This window comes from Acyrthosiphon pisum, chromosome A1 (genome assembly GCF_005508785.2).
Source record: "Acyrthosiphon pisum isolate AL4f chromosome A1, pea_aphid_22Mar2018_4r6ur, whole genome shotgun sequence".
Taxonomy (NCBI): Eukaryota; Metazoa; Arthropoda; class Insecta; order Hemiptera; family Aphididae; genus Acyrthosiphon; species Acyrthosiphon pisum.
The window spans coordinates 89,671,815-89,693,934 of NC_042494.1; the positions used below are offsets into that span (position 1 = coordinate 89,671,815).

At 27.8% G+C, this 22,120-nt stretch overlaps 2 protein-coding genes across 6 annotated transcripts in view; one reads left to right on the forward strand and one right to left on the reverse strand.

Annotated features, from left to right (window-relative positions):
- Positions 1-22,120, reverse strand: part of LOC100574941 (connectin) — a 299,097-nt gene that overhangs the window by 247,646 nt on the left and 29,331 nt on the right. The window contains exon 1 of one of the 5 annotated variants that reach the window (XM_029487726.1): positions 6,746-7,193. The exons of the other annotated variants lie outside the window; for them this stretch is intronic. The gene's annotated coding sequence lies outside the window, so the exon portion shown is untranslated. Of the gene's footprint in view, positions 1-6,745; positions 7,194-22,120 lie in introns of those variants that run through there. 5 annotated transcript variants of the gene reach the window in all.
- On the forward strand, positions 13,474-17,438 carry LOC100574041. Its single transcript, XM_003244383.3, has 2 exons — positions 13,474-13,890; positions 16,787-17,438. Exons 1-2 carry the CDS (start codon positions 13,796-13,798, stop codon positions 17,235-17,237), a joined length of 546 nt encoding a protein of 181 aa, XP_003244431.1. The 5' UTR covers positions 13,474-13,795; the 3' UTR covers positions 17,238-17,438.

A 22,120-nucleotide genomic window follows, 5' to 3' on the forward strand; every position in this document is an offset into this window, starting at 1 on the left:
ACTTATAAAAACATTTGCATAGGTATCAATTGTTTAAGCTTCTAACTAGGTACTTAACATTCCTTTACAAGTATTTATTGTTACCTAATAAATACAGATTAAATTCTTACAAATTATGTTTTTATCTTAAAATGACTCATGAAACCTATTTGAATTTTAAAATATACTCTGAATTCTTTGACTGTATTTTGTTATTATTATTCATTATTAATATAACAAGTAATAGTTTATTTATAATTACAAGTGTTTACGTTAATTCTTACAGTTACAGTTACTAAACGATTTTAAACTATTTTATTTTAGGTCAATGAGTCAATTGTCTCAAATACTATGTAATAAAATGTTGAAACGTTTAGTACCCTTATTTAGTTAATAGTTCTATTTATCTCACTCTACAGATCAGAATATAATGTTCTAATCCCGACTCTTATATTATAGCGTTTATACCAACAAAGACCAATAATATAGTTATTGGACGATAATTTATATCAATATAATATAATATACAGTCATGTTTTAGGTGGGAGCTATAGTAGTTATTATAAGATATGAAATCAATAAAAGATCGTTCGTAAGAAAAAAAAATTGAACTTGTCATCAGATAATGCAGGCGGTGGGAACGTAGGTGGCGTTTCATACGCATATACATATATAATATTGTTTTCTCTAAAAATACTCATAAGAAGGGGTCGGCTACCCTCATAAAGGGCCGTCCTCCGCCTACACCGTTATTATAACCAGTGTATGCAAATTGTATTATGTTAGTAAAGCAGCACCGACAGCAGTATATAGTAACAATCAGAAAACGGTAACAGTTGGGTCGTGTATGGAGGTTGGTTTAATTCGTACAAGCTCTATTTTTGGGGGGGTGAAGGCGCGCTGCGACGTTAATATTCTGAATACACTTTGTAGGGAATCGGTCGATTTTTCTCAAGACCTTTAAAGTAGGAAAAAGAGAAGGACATTTAATATTTTATTTGCAGTAGAATGAAAAATCATTAGACTCTCTCACTCTCGCCATTCTCATCCCTCTTTCACTCTTTTCGTCTCCCTCCCTCTCTCTCTCTCACACACACACACTGACTCACCTTTTGCATACACGTTGTGTGTGCGTATGCAGTATTATAGCGTGATATTCACTTAAGCTTACAAATTTTTGTAGTTAATTCTGAGTCTGTTTTCTCAAGGGGCTCATGTGTCTCTTTTCCATGTACTCTCGCGCATCTGTATCATATTAGTATTTATTACAATGTACCCGAATGCCTAAATCCCGAGCGAACCATAAGAATTGGATATTCAAAAATGTGGATAAATTAAAATATAAATGTATGAATGGATGAGAAAGTGCTTCTAAGGTACCTACATAACAGGTTTTCATTTGCTAAAAATATAGTATCTCTATAAATATATAACTAAATGTTCTCATTTATAATTATGTAAATATAAGCTACAATATATTATAACGAACTTAAAAAAAAACACGCACATGTTTTAATGTTACACGTTAATTATTATTTATTTTCAAATTGTTTAGGTACAATATTAAAATATATGTGTGGAACATGTATACCTACGCTTGACACATACAACACTCCACAATGTATACAATGGATGAACCGATTGCTTGGAAACCAAAGGTAAACATTTTAGGCTCGCCCTTGATAAAAAAAAAAGCTGTAACACAATGACCCAAGTCAACCGGCTGAATCTCAGTCGAAATATAAAAACAAACCAATATCAACGATTAGTCGTGTATAATGATATGTATCCAATAATAAATAGAAAAACTAACACGCAAAATAAATTATGCCTATAATTATTATATACACTAATTAGTAATTATACACATCAACAAACATGACCCCATGGCATGGATATACCTATCTGTCCAATACAAGGGAAATATTGACAAACAAAAATAAGAAATGTGAAATATTCTATAGTAAAATATTTTCTAGATTAATAACAAACACACTTTAAAAATCAATTATTTAATATTATACAATCACTTATTATCTACATCCCATCTACGTCGCATGCCTGATCATAAATGTTAGCAATCCGTTTATAATAATTCAAAGGTCTTATTTTAGCTACAAATTGAACAGCAAACACTCAAATTTCAATTTAAAATTTCAGGATTTCATAGTCTGTGTTTAATCTAGGTGACTATCGAATTTCTTGTTTCAGTAAGTTTGAATTATAGTAAAAATTAAAAAGAATATAATAATCAATTACATTAGTACACTAAATACGTCTGTTAATGTACATAATATTGTGTGAGTATGATAGATTATATTTTGTAATCGATTTGTAATTTCTATATATCATTTGTAATTTGTCTAGTTTAGGAGTACCTATCTATTTTAAAAAGATGGAAATATAATAAGAAAATGAAATATTAAATCGTTACTTTAAAAAAATATAAAAAAAAATGAAGATATTCTAATTTTGAAAATGTTCATTTATTTTCAAAGTTCAAGTATATATATATTTTAAATGGATAAAATTAATTATTGCGTAAAGCACTATAGCCCAAAAATACGTCATTTAAAATAAACTTAAATAACTGTATTTGTAAATTAATATTGAATAAGTTGAATTGATAGGTAGCTATTAAATATAATGATTATTAAGCGTTGATAATTTGTAAGGCAGTATGTATAAAATCAAAATATCGTGTTTACAACAAAAATTATTATTATACTATTGCACAACATCGTAAAGTCGTTACAGAACATTATGAAGTCGCCAGACGTCATTGAAGTTCGTTGGTGAATTTTCCCTTGGTATTCTTTTTTGTTCCGAAAATGAATCCTAGTCACGTAAGTATATAGACCAACTAGATGAAAAAAAAAGATGAGATGGATAAGGTCTTGGGTTCTTAATGCCACCACAACTGACCTGCCAATCTAGTTTACATTAATAAAACTATTACAAAAGTTAGAAGTTCAAGAATATAAAATAAGAATTTATTTATAATGTGTGGCGGAAGATAATAAATGTGCAACTTTTACAATTTAGAAATATAATTAACAAACACGAGCCGGATGATTTGAAGTATAATTTAGTTTTGTACTGTGTACCTACCTGAATTCATTATAACAGCTGGTTATCAACGAAATGTTGGTGAATAATTCAATATACCTTATAAGAATGTATAGAAAAGAGTAAAGTATTATTGATAATTGGTATTCATGTACAAACTTTTAAAACTTAAATGAAAATACGTCGCCTTCTTTCTATTTTATATTACTGAACACAACCCGTTTGTAATATTGTACTCGTATAATATTAAATTCAAACTTATATAGGTAATAAAATAAAAATCGAACAAACAAAATTAATTCATAAAAAATACAAATAGGTGATTCACTTTTTCAAGATATTTTAAAAAAAAAAATTGTTTTTATACCTAAATAATAAAAGAAAAAAGGTAGTGTAAGTGGATGTCACTCTGCTGTACAGTAGGTTACAAGTGGGTCACTGTATAATGGATGGTATTAAATTTGAATTCAATTATATAATATCATAGTATAAGAAAAACGATTCTAAGCGAAGACGGTATGTCGTCATTCTAGGTATAAGACATATTATATACATTTATCTATGGAATTAAAAAAAAAATGACCTATAATAAATACCTATTACTATAATAAATTCCAAATTAATCATATCATAATATTCATTAGGTACTTATAACGCGTTATACATCAACAACAAACCGTGATACTATCGTAGATATATAATAGTATACTTTAGAAGTTTCAAGTACCTACGAATAATATTATACAATCACAACAAAATAACTAAAATATTTATTCTAGGTTTTTTAAATGTTTATAAAAAAAACTGTGCCTATATTTTTCAACTTCTATTGTAACAATATATCAGGAGCCTTGTATTAAATTTTTTACACTTTTTGGCCCAATTTAGCCCCAATAGATAAAACTTTATTGATATTTATAGAAAAAAAAACTAAAAAAATTGAAAACTTACAATGTCCATAAACAGCTCAAAAAGAGTCAAATTATTTTCAAAATTTTATCGTATATAGAAAATGCTAATATAAACATTCAGTGAAATTTTCAAGTTTCTACAGTCACTCGTTTTTTTATTACAACAAAATAAGAAAATCGTTACGTAAGAAATCGAATGAATATCAAATGTTGTAAAAATATGAATTTCAAACGCTCATAAAAATTTAATTTGAGTTTATTGTAGACATTTTTTTTTTGAAAAAGGTAGACAAACATATGAGGAATCTTGTATTACATTTTAAAATCTTAGATTTAAAAAGAAAATTTTTCATGAATTTCTAACTCAAAATAATTTACAAATTTTCGTCATTTTTAAGTATTTGGTCAATATTTGAACTTTTTAGATACTTAAAAAAAAAATATTGTGACTATAGATTCTCAATTGTTTTTATCTGCCTTTGAAACAATATAATAGGAACCTTCTATTAAATTTTCAAGCTTTTTTAACCAACAAATAAAATTTTATTGATATTTATAAAAAAAAAAAATATGGAAACTACAAATGTCCGTAAACAGCTCAAAATAAGTCAAAATATTTGGAAAATGTTATGATGTATAGAAAATGCCTATATAAACATTCAGTCAAAATGTTATGTACCTACTGTTAATTGTTTTAGAGTTGCACCAAAAACCAAAATCGATTTTCTCGAAAACAGATTAAATATTATATATTAAAAATTCCCGTTTTTCCTTAATTTTTCTTTTGTTTTTCACTTCGCTTTTGAAAACTACTAAGAAATATTTACTTTTGACCCCCCGAAAGTACCAACCAGTATTTTCCTATCAGAAAATATACTGTCGAAGAAAATCTAAGCATTTTTATTGTCCTAAAAGGTGATGACAGACACAAAAAAAATAAAAAAAATAAAATAAACACACATCATTGTAAAACCAATACATTCATCGTTTCACTCAGAATCTAAATGAAGAATATTATTCTTTGAGATATAAAACAGGACAAATTCCTATGTAGGTAACATCATCTAAAATTACCATAAAAAGCATTTAAACATTAAAGGTATAGATTTAAAATGTAAAAAAAAAAATAAAAACCAAAATTCTTAATTTTCACAAAATTCAACACCATTAATTATGATCCATGTCAATAATTTTATATTATTTAATTTTGTTTTTATAGCAATACAGGCTAAGGCTCAAAAACATATTATAGTGATAGATATATGATAATATAAAAAAAAACTTATAAATATTTTAGTAAGAATAATAATAGTAACAGTAATAATAATATTAATAAATGACCCAGTTGATAAATAGTTGGATAGTTAAAACCATTTAACTCTTCATTAGCAAAATGCATAAATTGATAGAGTGGGGAGTTTAGTATATAATTAGAAATGGAAGATGGAATAACAAAGGGACAAGTAAATCTAGTATTACAAGCAGGAACTTTAAAATTGATTTGTTAAAGGAATGTAGGATACTGGATAGTCGATTGAATTTGATAAAAGTTTAGAAAGAAATGATATATAGTCGCATGCAGAGCGCCTACGATCTTGATGATGATTGATAAACGATCTATACCCTTGCTGGCTGGATAAATTTAAAATTTTGCGGATAGGTTCATAATCGCGAGGAGGATATAATATATTATAATATGATAGTACGATACTATAATCTATATAGATTATAGGTATATAATTGTATGATTTATACATAACTATTTGTATCAAGTGATACACGTATGTACCACAAGGCACAAATACACTCAGTAAGAAAAAATAATATCCTAATATAAATTGGTGTATTAAATAATGTTTTCACATAAAATTTGAACATAATATTTAAATATAGTACTGAAGTAACCTTCGGTACCTAGTCCAATAATCGAGTTTTTTTTAACATTAATGTACAGTTAACTTTCTATATTATTATATTATTAGCTATAGCAATATCGATTGACACTGCAGCAGTAATACAATGCTAAAGTGTATTACTGTATTATAGTAAGATCAAAGTTCCATATTATTTGATGAATATTAGTTGCTACACAATACCGTGATACGTCATATGATTAAAGGAATTTGTAAACTATAAATTTCAAAACGTACTTAAAGGAATTCATAGCATCCAGGTCGTTATTTGAACAGTTTGCTGTTTGATAATTCATTGTGAATACAATATTATATATTATCATTACTGTAAATGCTAAATTTATAACGTGGTTAAACAAATAAATATTATTCTGTGTACATATTATAGCTACGAAATACTTTCGATAAAAATATAAAATTAAATAAGACTAAAGTACATCAAAATATGAATTATATATTTAACTAGTAAAAGGCACGCGTATCACGGATATATTAAAACTATTAAAACAATAAAACAATATATTATTATTATATTATATTGCTATGTAAGTGAAAATGACGACAAGAGTAAGAAGGCATTAAAGTGTATTACAATGAACGGTTCGATAAAAAACCCAGTACCTACCTATATATTATAGTAAGGTATCAATATTTTCAGAATATAAGAACATTACCTCTCAAATGTTAAAGTATGCAAGAAAATTATTCGGCGTAAAAAAATGTGTATAAGAAATGTATTACAGATTGTCAATTTTTCTATTTAATAAATTAAAAAAAAAAATGTATTATAATTTAATATAACATAATAATCTATAAGAATGTTAGAAATATAATAATGTATAGTAATAAATAGCTAAGATATTATATGCTTACATATTATATTAAATTGCCCAAACAGGAACACGGCCACACCACATAATACAGCCTTCTCCTGTAATGTGTTTACTATTCTCACACTTAAGTCCAAGAGATAGGTCGTAGGTGACTCATGTATTTTTACCATGCCTATAAGTAGTGAAGTATCTATATGGCAATTTATAATGCTGATCTATCTGTCTTCATAATGTCAACACACTACTTACGTGTGCTGTTTGTAATGTCTCCGTTTTAGGTTGTTTATTGATAATGATATTACACATTGATATAAGAAACATAATAAACGTGTCCATACGAAAATATTCAAAAATATGTTAAGATATAATCATAAACTAAAAACCCATACTAATACTCGTTAGTATCACAAATCTCATCCAATTCACAACCCATACATTTTACCCATCGACTCAAAAGAAAATATTTCAGACTTATTAAGCTAAAATAATATATCCCTCCTCGTATTATTCACGGTTATAATATATATATATATTAATTTATTATCATATTTACTTATTGTGCTTAACTAACACAGTTGTAAACATTAATTTTAAACATAAAAATAAATAAAATTATATTATCAAAATAAAATACTGAAATTTCTATCATATTTTTCATATATATATATATAAAACTTGCAATTTACTAATTTATTCTTAAGATTTCAGCTGTTCCAAATTCTCAAAATACTTATTATGAAAACTAAAAATTATACTATGAAATAATTTATACGATTTAGTAACTAGGAAGTGAATAGCTTTTTTAGGATTTTAAAATAATAAAATGTTATACATAGTTTTTAATTCATAATAAAGGAAAAAAAAACACATATAAATTATTATTTTAATTATTAAATAAAAATACAACTTTGTTTTAATTTGAATTTAAATTACTGAGATCCAACTTGTATCATATTGCCAGTTAATTTTAAACATTGAATCCTGTTTTATATAAGTTATTATTTTTTTTTTGAAAATTCAAAAGGTTTTTTTTTTTAATATATCAAAGAATTTTATCTTTACAAATTGAAATATATGATTATAAATATATATATTTGAAAAAAATCCTAAATTGCTAATATATAATAATATATTCAATAAACTTAAATATTTCTTATTAGACATTTTAATTTATTGTTTTCCAATCAATAACCAAAGTAATTTACGCCCAAATTTATAGTAAAAAGTAAAAATGTTTACACACGTCCAAAATATAATACGTTTCTACCTATTATATTCATTTTAAGAAAATAATAACAATATTTTACCATTTCTTTATAATATTATATTTATTATGAAACATGAAGCACGACAAAGAATTCAAAGAACACATTCCTCGTAAAGTCATAAATAATGATAATATAAAATTGAAATTTCGAATAACTGCTTGATTATATAATAATAATATAATACCTGACACACACATACACACGCGTATACAATTAATATTCAATGTCGATGGAGCCAGACATGTTGTAATACGACGCTAAAGTTTGAAAACTTGGAAAGGGACTAGGACCGTCCATCTAAGACACAAATGAAGGCCGAATAACAGCTGACAAATTATAAATAACTAATGAGTTATTTGCAATAAACTGTTTTGAGGCCGAATGAGCGTATAATAGTCATCGGAATTGAAAATACAATTTCTGCTATCTACCATCTCCATTCGCGCTGAACTATATATAATACTTGTCGTATATGCCAACGACGGTGATTATTAATTAAAAAGTTTTGATTAAACGAACGCGTACAACTATATAATATGTCCTACACTCATATACGGCATCTGATCCTGGACGAATTCATGTTTTATTTTATAATTTATGTTCGGGTTTAAGATACATAATCACATAATCAATCGTAAAAGTTTCATTATAGATACCTATACCTGCCTATAACTATTTTATCAGGAATTCAAGTAAGGCGCCGGTATGGCACTGTGAAACAATGCGAATCGAAATCCCCGAGCAAATCAATACCAAGTTGATTTAATGACGGATATGATGATGTAATATGATTAAATACCGTTCCGAAGTAAACTTACAATAGGCGTATTTGCGTGTTCCGCCAAACGATCTGATTTTGTTTTATAAAAAAAAAAACACACACACACACACACACACACACACACACATTATATTGGTATGATATCCAAAACTCGCAGTTTGTCTACGAACGACAACATATTATTGGAGACGATTCGCCTAGAATGAAAACCCCTATTTTATCCTTTGATTGTGCATTTTTCAAAATCCAAATTTTTAGGATTTCTTATAGGTACCTATATTAAAAGACCATATTATACAATAATATGAAATACTTGGATTTTTTATGGAATTTAAGGCGTGTCTAGTGGTGACATGGAAACATATTATATTTTTTTTCAAAACAATTAAAAAACAAATTTAACTTGATAATAATATTTGTTTTAATTACCTATTCAAATCGACAATTATTGTGCAGCTTTATAAAATTTATGTTTGTGCTTATAACTATAATCGTTGTATTATCGGTACACTGCACCACTATTAGGTAGTGTTATTTTCCGTAATTATTACTTTTAACGAACATTTTGTTGTACCCACTTAGTACTTTAGTAGGTACTTATAAATTATAAAACACGTGTAAAATTCAAAAACGTTGTAGGAAGAACTAAATAAAATACTGTAATACCTACTCAACATTGCATAACAGCGATATAATACAAACCTATTTCATTTTAAAACTACTCTTTACTGTTATACTTTGTCTGTAACACATGATATTTTTTTAATTCGGTATTATTTAATATGTTATACAAATATTATTAAAAAAAATATTTATATCCATTTTACAATTCAATGCACTTACTATTTTATTTTTATGTATTAGTAATATGTTTATTAAATACTATATAAATCACATAATATTATGTATAATATTTATAAACACAATAACACGTATTTTTTTAAACTTATTTTTCTATAGGTAGGTACGGTGAAAAGTAGTAAATTTAAATTTAAATAAATATTAATTATTTTAATGAAAATATAAAATAGACAATATTCATTACAAGTTACAAATTGTGTATAATAATACAAGCAGTATCGATTCCAGGTTGGTCACTATTTAAAATTAATTATTTTTTTTAATTAGTAAATGAAAATGTATTCTCCGAAAAATTGACATTTTACCAATTACCCCTCTACATATTTTAACGAATACATCACTGCCAGATTAATGTTACACTTTTTCAAATTGATAAAGTTCTCGACAGCTAATGGATATAAGAAGAGATAAAATAATCTAAATAAATGTTATTGAAGATCACAATCAAGTGATTAATATCTGGAAACTTTTGTGTGATAAACGTTCCCCTCGGGATACCGAATATTGTAAGGTATACTTTAAGGAAAAATAGTATAAATCAAATGAGTTTTAATTTTCGAAATGTTCTTTAGACACGATCGTTATAATATCTATACCGCTTTAATCGTTTTGCTCTGAAATTAATTTAAATTAATACCTTGGTAATATTCTGGAAGGTGAACCCAAATTCGAGCATAAAATTATCTCTAAAGGAAAAATGTGTTTACTTATAGTGTCCTGGTTAAATATCGTGTGTCATCTAACGTATATATATACAGTAAATGTATTTCAACTGAATAATCAACATTTGTTATGTGCTTGGATTGCAAACTTCCCAAAGGCCATTACATAATTTGCTTAGTACAGAAAACATACGAAATGAAAGCGGTATTTTAAAATTAATAACACGTTTGGAATTAAAAAACAACAAACTATACATTATGTTAATTTTTCTAGCCATGCTGTGTTAAAAACCGATTGACGTTAGAAAAATTTAATTTAATTAATATTAGGTATAATAATATGATACAATAGGTTACCATTATGAATTTGTTTTAAGTAGATTTTGTTACATACAGACTTGTAGGTATTTATTGTGATCATTGGAGTTGATTAGTTTTTTTGAACTTAACGCAGTTCGTATAATCGTATACTTGTGGACATTTTGTTGTTTGAATATAATGAGAAATATAATTATTGATGAATTTAAAGCGTAAAGAAAACGGCTTCTGCCGTGGTTGTGTTCAACGAACGGTTATCCAGAGATGGTCGGTTCGACGTGAATGAATTAAAATTTGCTCGGTTTTTTTTTACAACGCATATATTTATATATTTTAAATGAAATCTCTTCTTCCTTCCCAGGAATCGGGATAGAATTTATAAATGATGATGGTTTTTCGTGATCGAGATATATTTAAAATGGAAAGGGCGTAAGGACGTTATTGACTTGTCGGGCGGACGTAGATACCATTCTGGTTAAGCGACTTTACGAGGCAGAAGATTTTGAAAAACAAAGATCGATTTACCTATATTGTAGTTTATTTCTTTGTGTGTATTGCACAACCATCTCGAACCTCGAAAGTTAAACGTCGAACTTTTATATAACTTTATATAAAAGTTCACAGAGTTTAAATACTGCCGTTTGCCATTCAGAATAATGTTATATAATATTTAAGGTATTTTATTTAGAATGGTAAAATACAATGTAAATATTCAATTTTCTCTTGTATCAACAAAATAAAAATAAATACTTTAGGACCAATAGTATACTTACACTATAACATTTTATCGGTACCTACATATTCAATATTATTTAAAAAAAAATTGTTATTCGATTTTCTAGTAAATATTAAATAAAATATAAAGTTGAATTATAAATAATAAATATTATTGTTATTATCAAATAATTACTCGAATGTTAGTTTTAAATCCAACCCTATATAACGGTTGATAGGCTTTTAACGTGCTCGCAATTTAAAAAAATAGTAACAAGAATATAGCGCAGTCAACCTTAACTAGAGAGGATTTATATTTATTAGATTACGTTTTGGAGGTTGCTTAAGTGGGTGTTTAAGGATTAAGGAGTATGTTATCTCACAAAATTTAGCTCAGAAAGATTTTGTGTGGAACTCTGCTTTTAATAGGTTTAAACTTTACGTTGGCTCTCGTGTAAGTGTTTATGAGCTCTAATTAAATAAAAAGTATTTTTTGATTTTGATATATTTATTGCTTATTTGTTAAAATAACTTAATTTTTGAAATCATTTAATATAATTTCCTATCAGTTTTAAACATAAACATATTCCAAAACAATATAATATGAATCGAAACAACATATTATCTTATATTCATCTATAGGGTATGCTACAGTTAAATCCAAATTTTTTTTTATTCAACATTGCGTATATTATTCCATCGAAAACCCGTATTTTTGGGCTTCCTCATTGTATATTAATGCGGGTTGTTATATTGTACAACTTTTTTGAATTTTAAAGTTCAGAATAGTTTGAATATTTTACTATAAAATTTAGTTTGGACATTTCGTATTATTTACTTATAATACTTCGGTCTTTCATTCGTGGAATTCCAACTAATCAACACATTATTTCACTTTCAAGTACATAATATTATATTATAGGTACACATTTTTGTAAGTATACATATGTATTAATTTTTATCAACACAGGTGTATAAAAGAATAGTTCATGTAAACATGCTTAGCATGCTACAACAAACTTTTCAGATTTTTCATTCGAACAATGTAAGTATAGGTATTATAGACCACTCACTAAACAATCAATATCCCTATACATTTTTGGGATTTCAAAAATATTTTTTTTTTTATCTAAAAAAAATATTGATGTTATAGTATAAATTTAAATATTGATTTTAACACTAAAATGTAAACACTACTTTACCTCGGACATATTTGGACATTTTTACCTAGATTCGTATGTAATAATATAATATGTAGATGGTACACGCCGGGGCATAAATACTGCGATTGAAGAGAATTAGCCTTATAAATAATATACCTACCGCATGTTTTTACGCTATTTGTTACGTTAATGACGACTGACGGTTATAGGTATAACAATAATACACAAAACCGTTACACGGGAAAATATACATTATACATAGGGTCTCGGGGTGTGTTATTATGAAAAATCAAAATTAAGTGTTTGAAGAGTGGGCAAGAGCACACAATATAAGGAACGAGCCATCAGATATAGCCGCGGGCACGTAATTGTGCAGACGTATATAGAACCACAACGGCAGTTCTCGTGTACACGATTAATGGCCTTCGTTTTTACTTTTTGACGTGGTTGCCGAATGTAAACGGATGAAAGACTAACACGCGAAACGGAGCACTTTTAACTGACCATTCGGCCGCGGTGTATGTATATGGCCCACGTCCCCGAAATTAGGTGAACCTTTGAATTACCACTAAACTTCTAACTTATCCGGTATGCCCCCAAACATCCGATAAACTTTCTACTAATTTCAATTAATGGGTAATGAGATACGCGTATATACTAAAATTAGTGGCTCCTTTAAACTTTAAACTTGTGTTGTAGCGCTGCATATATTATAATAATACATTTAAAATATCTGATTTTTATTGATTTGTAAATGATAAATCATCCGACGTGATTTTTTATTACCATTTGGAGAGTAAATGGTTCTCAGTAAATTAAAAAAAAAAAATTTAAAAACTTCTTTCAGCACTTAAGTTCTAAAAACTGGCAAAACATTAATTATATTATATATACGATATACCTACCTACTAAGTATATACAGTCATCCAATCTAATTAAATTTAAAACAAACTATTTTGTTCAAAAAAAGATAATATTATACAACTCAAGCTGTCAAGTTAATAATATAGTTTTCAGAGCGAATATTTAAAAAACAATTAATTATGTATCAAGAGTATTTATGTACATGTTTAAACGGTTCAAGTTGCGTAATTATGAGAAAAAATAAATTCCCAGATGAGTACCTACCTATTATTATTATTCATATAAGATTTATAACTTTTATAAGTTTAAACATACACTTTATTCTCTGTACTTAAAAGTTACTATAGTTTCATATTGTTTAATATAATAACAACTATAACAAGCTATTATATAATATACCGAGTTAAAATCTATAAAAAAAAATTACTATATTAAAGACAAATTTAAAATAATAATAATATGCAAAACATCATAAATATTTTTAACTTACCTTTTTTATATGTTTGTCTAATTGGAGGTACAGTTTATTGTTTATGGTATCTGGACAAAAAAAGGTAGGTAAAACATTATTTACGAGAATAATTATTGCACCTGGCCCTTGGTAACTACGCCAAGTAAAAAAAAAAAAATGTTTCTGTGCACTGCACACACGAATAAACTATCGTAAAAGTATAAAAATTTGTATGCGTAAAGGGCATCCATTTTGATTAGGAATAAAATCTAACGTTCTAAATAATTGAATTGAAATACTATTGAAAATACAAAAATCGAATGCTGATGAATATATCAAATGGTAGAAGCGATATTTCTCTCATTATTCACGATAGGTATCTAGTAAATAGAGTTCTATAATATTTTAGAATATAAATTTACAATTTCCATTTAAATCAAAATTATTTTCTTACAGCAAATCACTATACCTGCCTTCCAACAGGAATATTGTAAGTATGAGACATAGAAGTGCATAATAAAATATTATATTATTACAGAAAATATTGGTGATTTTTATTAACTATCATACCTAATACGTATTGATTAATTTAAAAGTCATTATTATAACTTTTTTGCATCCTTTTATGTATGTATAATTAATATTGTATAATATAGTACATACAATATACTATTATACTCTCTTGTTCAATTGTTGTGAAATTGTGTTCCTAATTAATATCTATTAAACATTGAAATATTCCTTTCTAAAGTGATCGACCATCTTTAAATGTATTATGTGATGTTGAGTAGGGACTGACTTAGATGTGGTAATATAAAGGGACAAACTGATAAAATAATATCGTTTTTTAACTACTCCTACTTTACAGATAATTCATTTAAACTAGAAACCCTACATAATTAGTAGTAATTTATACTCTAATTAAAAGGTCATATTAATTGAAACAAATACATACCAGACTTTATTTCAAAAAAATGTTTTTACATAAACTAATAAATTGCACACGTCTTCGTTTTATTTTCCGTTAAAAAAATATATAGGTACCTACCTATTATTTAATTGTTGTTTAAAAGTTTTCGTTTTATATAAACAGTTTTTTATGTAGGTATAATCATAAAATATATGACTAAAAAAGTATAGAAAATAATTATCCAAATGTCGTACGTAATAGCTACCGATAAGTATATCCTAATAAAGTAAAATAAAAAAAATAGGGCTACTCACTTTGCTATATAGACGTAGGTGTGGTAGTTTATGTTAGGTTAGGTATTAGGCTTAAATTTAATCCAACTATTTTGAAAAATGTTTGTGTATAAAAGAGTAAGTAATATAGGAAAATTCAAAAAGTTTCAAGACATTACAAAAATATTTTTTAAATTGTATTATAAGTTATAACAAAATAACTGAAATTTTTATTTTTCGTTTAAATAACAACATTTTGTCAAAATTTGAACATAATATGTCTATAAAAAAATGATTATGTCTATTTTTGAAATTTGTCTACTAAATGCTAATATGGAAATTTAGCCATCTTAAGGTTCTAAAATATGGATTTTTAATTTTTGAGTAACAACAAATAAACAAAGTTGATTTTGTCAAAAACTGGATTTGAGTAAGCATTTCCGTTTCTAACATTTTTCATTTTTGTCTGGTTATGTTTTACTTTATAGTTAAAAATTGTAATCTGAATTGAATATTTGTGCATATTTTTTGGAATAAATAATTTCCTAGACAACATTTTGTATAAAAATATTAATTAAAAAAGTATTAAAATGTAAATAATATAATATATATATTGTATATTATAATATGTCACACACACTAATAATTTATTATACCCACCTACTAAACATTTTGAATATAAGTGACCTTATGAAACTGAATTTTGTTTTGTATTTACCTGGATATCACATAAATGCCTCGAAGTCTTTTGCTATAATCATGACTATACTATACATATAAGTAAATTTGGTACATATATAATCTATAGGACGTTCCATTAAACTTAACAATGTTAGCGTATACAATTATACCCAGTGGGTTTCATCGGGTACAATAATAATATTTTAGTGAAATATTCGCGCATACTGCCGTAACCTCGAATAGTCTTAAATTAGTTTAATCGAAAGTTACACTTGTTAACTTTGTTACACTTTACAAAATATTATGTTGTAGGTATTCGAGCGCTTACGCCTATTCACACGTCAAGTCGTCAACTCACAGTATATTGAACAAGCACTATTGTTATTAGACTTGGACTATTATACAATACCGTGTTATTATTGTTATCGATCGGTTCTGTTAACCACCCAATATTATATTATTATATTATATTTATAATAATATTATACACGCTGACTTTTTCGATTGATATTTCGCAATGTAAACATTATTGAATTCAATGGATGAAACAATTATTTTATATACGCTGCCCCAAATTATGTCGTGTCTAAACATTCGTACACAAAACCTTTGTATACATACAATACCTACTTCATATTATATACAAATACGGAATGACACAGGTCATGGAACACGAACGCCTCTGTAGTCTCGGTATACTTTTCTCATCGTAACAATATCTTCAAAAATATTTTTTTTAACGCAATGGTGCTTTTTTTATGATTTAATAATATTATGTTACAAAAAAATTTCATGGGAGGCAATTCATGAGCGCTCAATTTAGAACGGGTTGCTTGGGAGCTGAAGCAGCTTCCGCATTTGTACTATTTTTTTATTATGAGTTACTTAGATATCTACAGTTATCTCGTAGAACTAATCAATTAATTGTAGACACCGCTCCACCAACATATAGGTTAATTTTTTTTTCACCCCGAAGTAATTCAAGTATCCTTAAATATTTTCAAGTATACCATTCAAATATACATATATAAGGAGCATTATTATCAAAATAGCGCCCACCATAATAAAAAAATCCTAAAACAAACATATACTACGCATCATCTATTTTGTATTATGGCCGAACGTCTTTTTCGCAGAGTTTCGAGTCCGAATTACCGCCGGGATGTGGAGAATGCTAGACAGTGCGCCGCCGAATTGGCGAGAGCAAAGGCTGCACTCAAACCACGATCGGCGAAATTTCCCGAGCCCCATGACCCGGCTGGAGTATTAAGGTTTGCGCTAGGCAAAATCAACCACGCCGAACAGTGCGCGGAGGTGGCGATCGGTGACGGGGCTGATGACATGTGCTGCGGATGCTGCAGAGGGGAGGAAGCCGAAATGCTAGGCTGCGGAGAGGAGGCGGCCGAAATTCTGGGCTGCAGGAGCTGCAGGGGTGAGGCGGCAGTGTGCATCGCCGAAGCTCTATACGTGTTGAGCTTTCAAGAGGCCAATGTGATGTTGGCGCATGCCAAGCGCATACTGCCGGTGAAAACTTACGGTCTGGTGTGCGACAAGTACGCCGAACTCAGGAAAAATTACCGTCGATAATTAATATGTAATGAAAATGTCGCTGTAAAAGAATAATAATAATATGTACACTGCCGATATTATATGCACTGCATGATGCCTTCTTTTCTATATTATATTATGAATATATTTTTACTCGGTATTTGAAGTAGCTGTAATTACCCTGCTACATACTACATACCGTTAATATAATAAATAATAATAAATCGTTCCCATAATATATTTATTTTTAATTGAATATATTATTAAAAGTTAAAAAAGAAAAAAACAATGACCAAGTATTTAAAAAAATCGTTTAATGTATGATAGCCGTAAATAAATTAATATTAGGTATATCACGACTTCGAAAGAGCTTTGCAAAATTCTGAAATATCAGATAAAATGTATTCAAAGGGATCCTATTCCCTAAGTTCTGCACACCACCACATGAACTATGCCAAATATAGGGCTCGAGGACATTTTGTACTACGGCAGTACTACGACGCAGTTTCAAGTTTGTCTCCCCCATTTTGAAAACATCTCACATTTTCTCGTGAGCTTCAGAGATAAGGTCCGCAAAGTTGTACTTATGGTTAACTTGACCATGATGATAATAATCTACCTGTTGAAAATGATTGTACAATTTCACAAAGTTGTACTTATGGTTAACTTGACCATGATGATAACTTACCCCCTCTGAATATTATTGTACGATTTTCCAACAGTCCGAAAATATTATTCGTCGGCCGCGGCGGAGCAATAACAAACCAGTATCTTTTACACTACACCGATCAGTGACTGATTTTTAGTGGAAATCATCCTTGGAACACCACAGATGCCCGTGGTGGAATTTCTCCCCCCTACCTCCCACAACAGTAGATTTTCCTCGATTATCCATTTGGGTATATCGATTAATATTGTATATATAACTACATCCCGAAACGAATTAACAGTGTCTATGAGAGCAAGGCTGGTGACTTCAAACCTCATTACGTTCAATAATTAATGTTGTGCAAGTAATTTATGTCCAATACGCATTTATGTAAATTACTAACAAATTACTATTGAACGAAATTACGATTAATCGCGATTGATACGATTACGACCACTTGAAATGGATATAAATTTATAAGGTAGATGAATAACAACCAACAATACTAATCAAACCACTCAAAAAAAGGGTATATTGTGTTAAGCCGAGTCATTGTATATTATAATAATATATAATAATATAATAGTAATAATAAAAAAGTATATGTGCCAAAACTGACTGTACATAAAAAAAAAAAATAATAACAATTTTAAAGGGAAGCGTAAAAAATGTTTATTTAAATATCGATAGGTACGAATTTTTGTATCAGTAGTTTTATATGGTGACATACCCAAACGTTTACATAGGTAATATATATCATCAAATACATTATATTAACCCTCGAATATTGCTACAATCGATTTACCTGACACTAAAATACACGTATAATATAGGTAGGTATATATTATTATACAGTAGGAAGGTAATAATTTTACGATCGAACTAATATTGTTCAATATAGGTACTGCGCAATCAATATGCAATTAAAATTAAAGCTTAGAAGACAACTTTGACTTGCGTTAAAGACCAAATAACCACAAAAACAACTAGGTATATGATAAACGTATAGACTAAGTATAAAAATTGATTTTTGTACAAAATATTTCGTGTTAAATGTACATTTAAAACAGTTGCATGTCATTTAACCTAATCTAATCTGTTCTACAAACCATTTATAATTTGATATAAAAATCATATTGTACACATATTTTTCTAACTACAATGACGTAGATATTAGAATACTGTCATTTTACTGTCCAATTACTCGGTACGTTTCAAAAATTTCGAAATTAAGTTATGATATTGTTTAAATAAATTACAGTCATGCGTAGGTACAATATTGGTATTAAATTATGTTTTTCAATCTGAAATAATTTTGTTATAGTGTATATTATATGAATTATAAAATATAATATATTATAATTGTATCGACTAATTATCTCGTAATTGATGCTAAAATTATGTATCGTATAACATTTTAATTTTAATTTTAATTAATTCAAAATTTATATTTTATTTTAATTAAATATATTTGCTTTACAATATTGTCATGTAACTCAGCCACGGGCGGCATATTTCTTCGGGCAGTCACGGTGTCCGGAGAGAGAGGCCACCATCCCTCACCCGGGCATGACAATTGGCAGATACCTACGGGTGCCCACTTAAAAATTCTGCTAAAAACAAACACACACGTGTTCAAAACCTACAGTACCCTCCTGTACAGTTCCACAGGCTAATGACCTGTTGTCGAAGTCTCAACCAAAAAAAAAAAGAAATGTCCATGTGCATAACAATATAACATGTATAATATGTTTTTATATTTTTAATTATTTAGCGACGAACACATTTCTTTAGTAACAGTAGTTCGGTGTAGCATCTTTATGGATATAGATTGGAAATCGAGTCTATTTGGTACATTATTCGTCGAAAAATATAGAAAAAACAAATCAACAGGCGAATTTATTTTTGAATGCCATTATCATCTATTAAAATTGAGTTACACAACACAATTATGTTGTAAATATAGAATTATATCCTCTTTTTTTTCATTATAAATCCAATGAGGAAAAAATGACCAAACTATCTAAAATATTATTCACTTATGCAATAGTTCTAAGAAGTTATGAATATTAGATGTGAACGTGCACTATAATTTTAATTTATAAACAGCACAATGTATTTTTAAATGTATTCATACTTCTTGATGTATATGTAGTTGTATACTTAAATTAATATTAAATTTATAAATAAAAAATATATTATGTATGTAGCATTATAGCTATATAGTAAGTAAACGACATAATTATTCTAGTAATAAAATAATTTCCTATTAATAAAATATTTTCCTGTAAGGAATCATTTGCGCGACTCATAAAAAAAATGGTCATAATTCATTACGATACCTATACATTTAAATTATTGATTCCATGATTATAGTTAAATAATTAAAAAACGGCACGGCACAATTTACTGAAGATTATTGTAATATAATATTGTGTCCTGAAAATAATGTAATCCCACTGGCCCTAAATATAAGAATATCGAATTCATGTTATTTTAAAGTCTGTTTATAGCAAATCATATACCTAAAACTATGATATTACACTTTATAGCACATTTTAACTTCAAAATACTTCTAAATACTAACGAGAGCACACGTCATTTTGAACAATTATTTTGAGAAAATACACCAAGTCTGCGAACAGATTAATGGGAAAAACTGTTGAAACTAAATTGAAAGTTTATATAGGTATTAAATAAGAGATAATGTTTTTCTACAGTTTAATAAATACTGGAGAGCCGCAGCTACTAATAAATCGATCATTTTAATGGTTGGGGTTGTAGGGGAAAACAAATTGCCTGCAGAAACGAATATTTTAAGTCTGTAGTTTAGTAGTTTCTCGGTAGTGTAAACTCTTAGAGACTTAACCTTTGTAGTTTGCACACAGATGCATAAGTCGTAAAAAATTCACAATAGTCAACAATAAAATCGCCATTGCTATATCATTTGTTACCTCGTAAACCATATCTCACGATAAATTACTAAGAACAATAAAATTAACATTGAAGTCTCAATATTTTCACGACCAATAAATTTCTTAAAAAAAAAGTATTACAGATGCATCATTTTTTTGTTATACTTCCTGAAAATGGGTAAAATCAAATTCAATGACAAAAATTTAATAGAAACATAATACAGTTTAAATTGTATTCCGTAATGCTATTGATTTCGGCACAATAATTATTTATTTTGAAAAATAAACACTTTTAAGATACTAAAAAGTTATGTGACAAGTGGATTTGATTTGAAATTGAGTGGAGAATATACTTGAAAATGTTTGTGCATTTTTTTATATCCTATACATTCCTATTTACCGATGTCCCAAAGGCCGTAGCCATTTTCCTCCAAAAACGAGATACCGTTTTCCTCCACTGTCCATTTTCCTCCAAAAAAATAAAAAATAATTCTTGACCATTTTCCTCCACTTTCCATTTTGCTCCAATAAATAATGAAATAGTTAATACAAATAATTTATGCATAACAAAAAAAATCGATTTATTTTTTTTGGTGATGGCAAATGATTTGGATGTACATTTTTGTGTAATTCATCGGCTACTATTTCATCAGTTTTATTAGTGTATAATATAACTGCTTGACAAGTAGTCAAACAACATCGCCAACGTGATAATCTATATTTCAACTCATATGCTAAAAAATATTTGTAACCATCACAAATTAACAAACGATTTGTGTGTAATCATAATAATAATAGTGACAACTGATACACAATATAACATAAATAAGTATATACGTATATGCCTGAATGTTATATGAGAGTATCTTTATTAGTCTTAATCGATAGCTGATATAGATAGCCGATACCAGAGTGTAATCATCAACCGATAAGCGCAAAATGTGATCCTAGTTTTACTCTATATATTTATAAGACGGAACGTAATACTACAACACTGGCTAAAATATTGGAGGAAAATAGACAAAATTACAGTCTAAACTAATTTGGAGGAAAATGGAAACCAACCTTTTTTTTTGGGGGAGGAAAATGGGCAGTGGAGGAAAACGGTATTTCGTTTTTGGAGGAAAATGACTCGCCCGTTCCAAAGCACATAAAACTAAAAAAAGGTGGGTAAGTGGATGTCGCTCTGCTGTACAGTAGGTTACAAGTGGGTCACTGTATAATGGATAATATTAAATTTGAATTCAATGATATAATATCACTGTATAAGAAAAACGATTCAGAGCGGAGACGGTTTGTCGACTAGGTATGTCTAATACCTATTATAGGTATACTTATCTATAGTATTAAAAAAAACG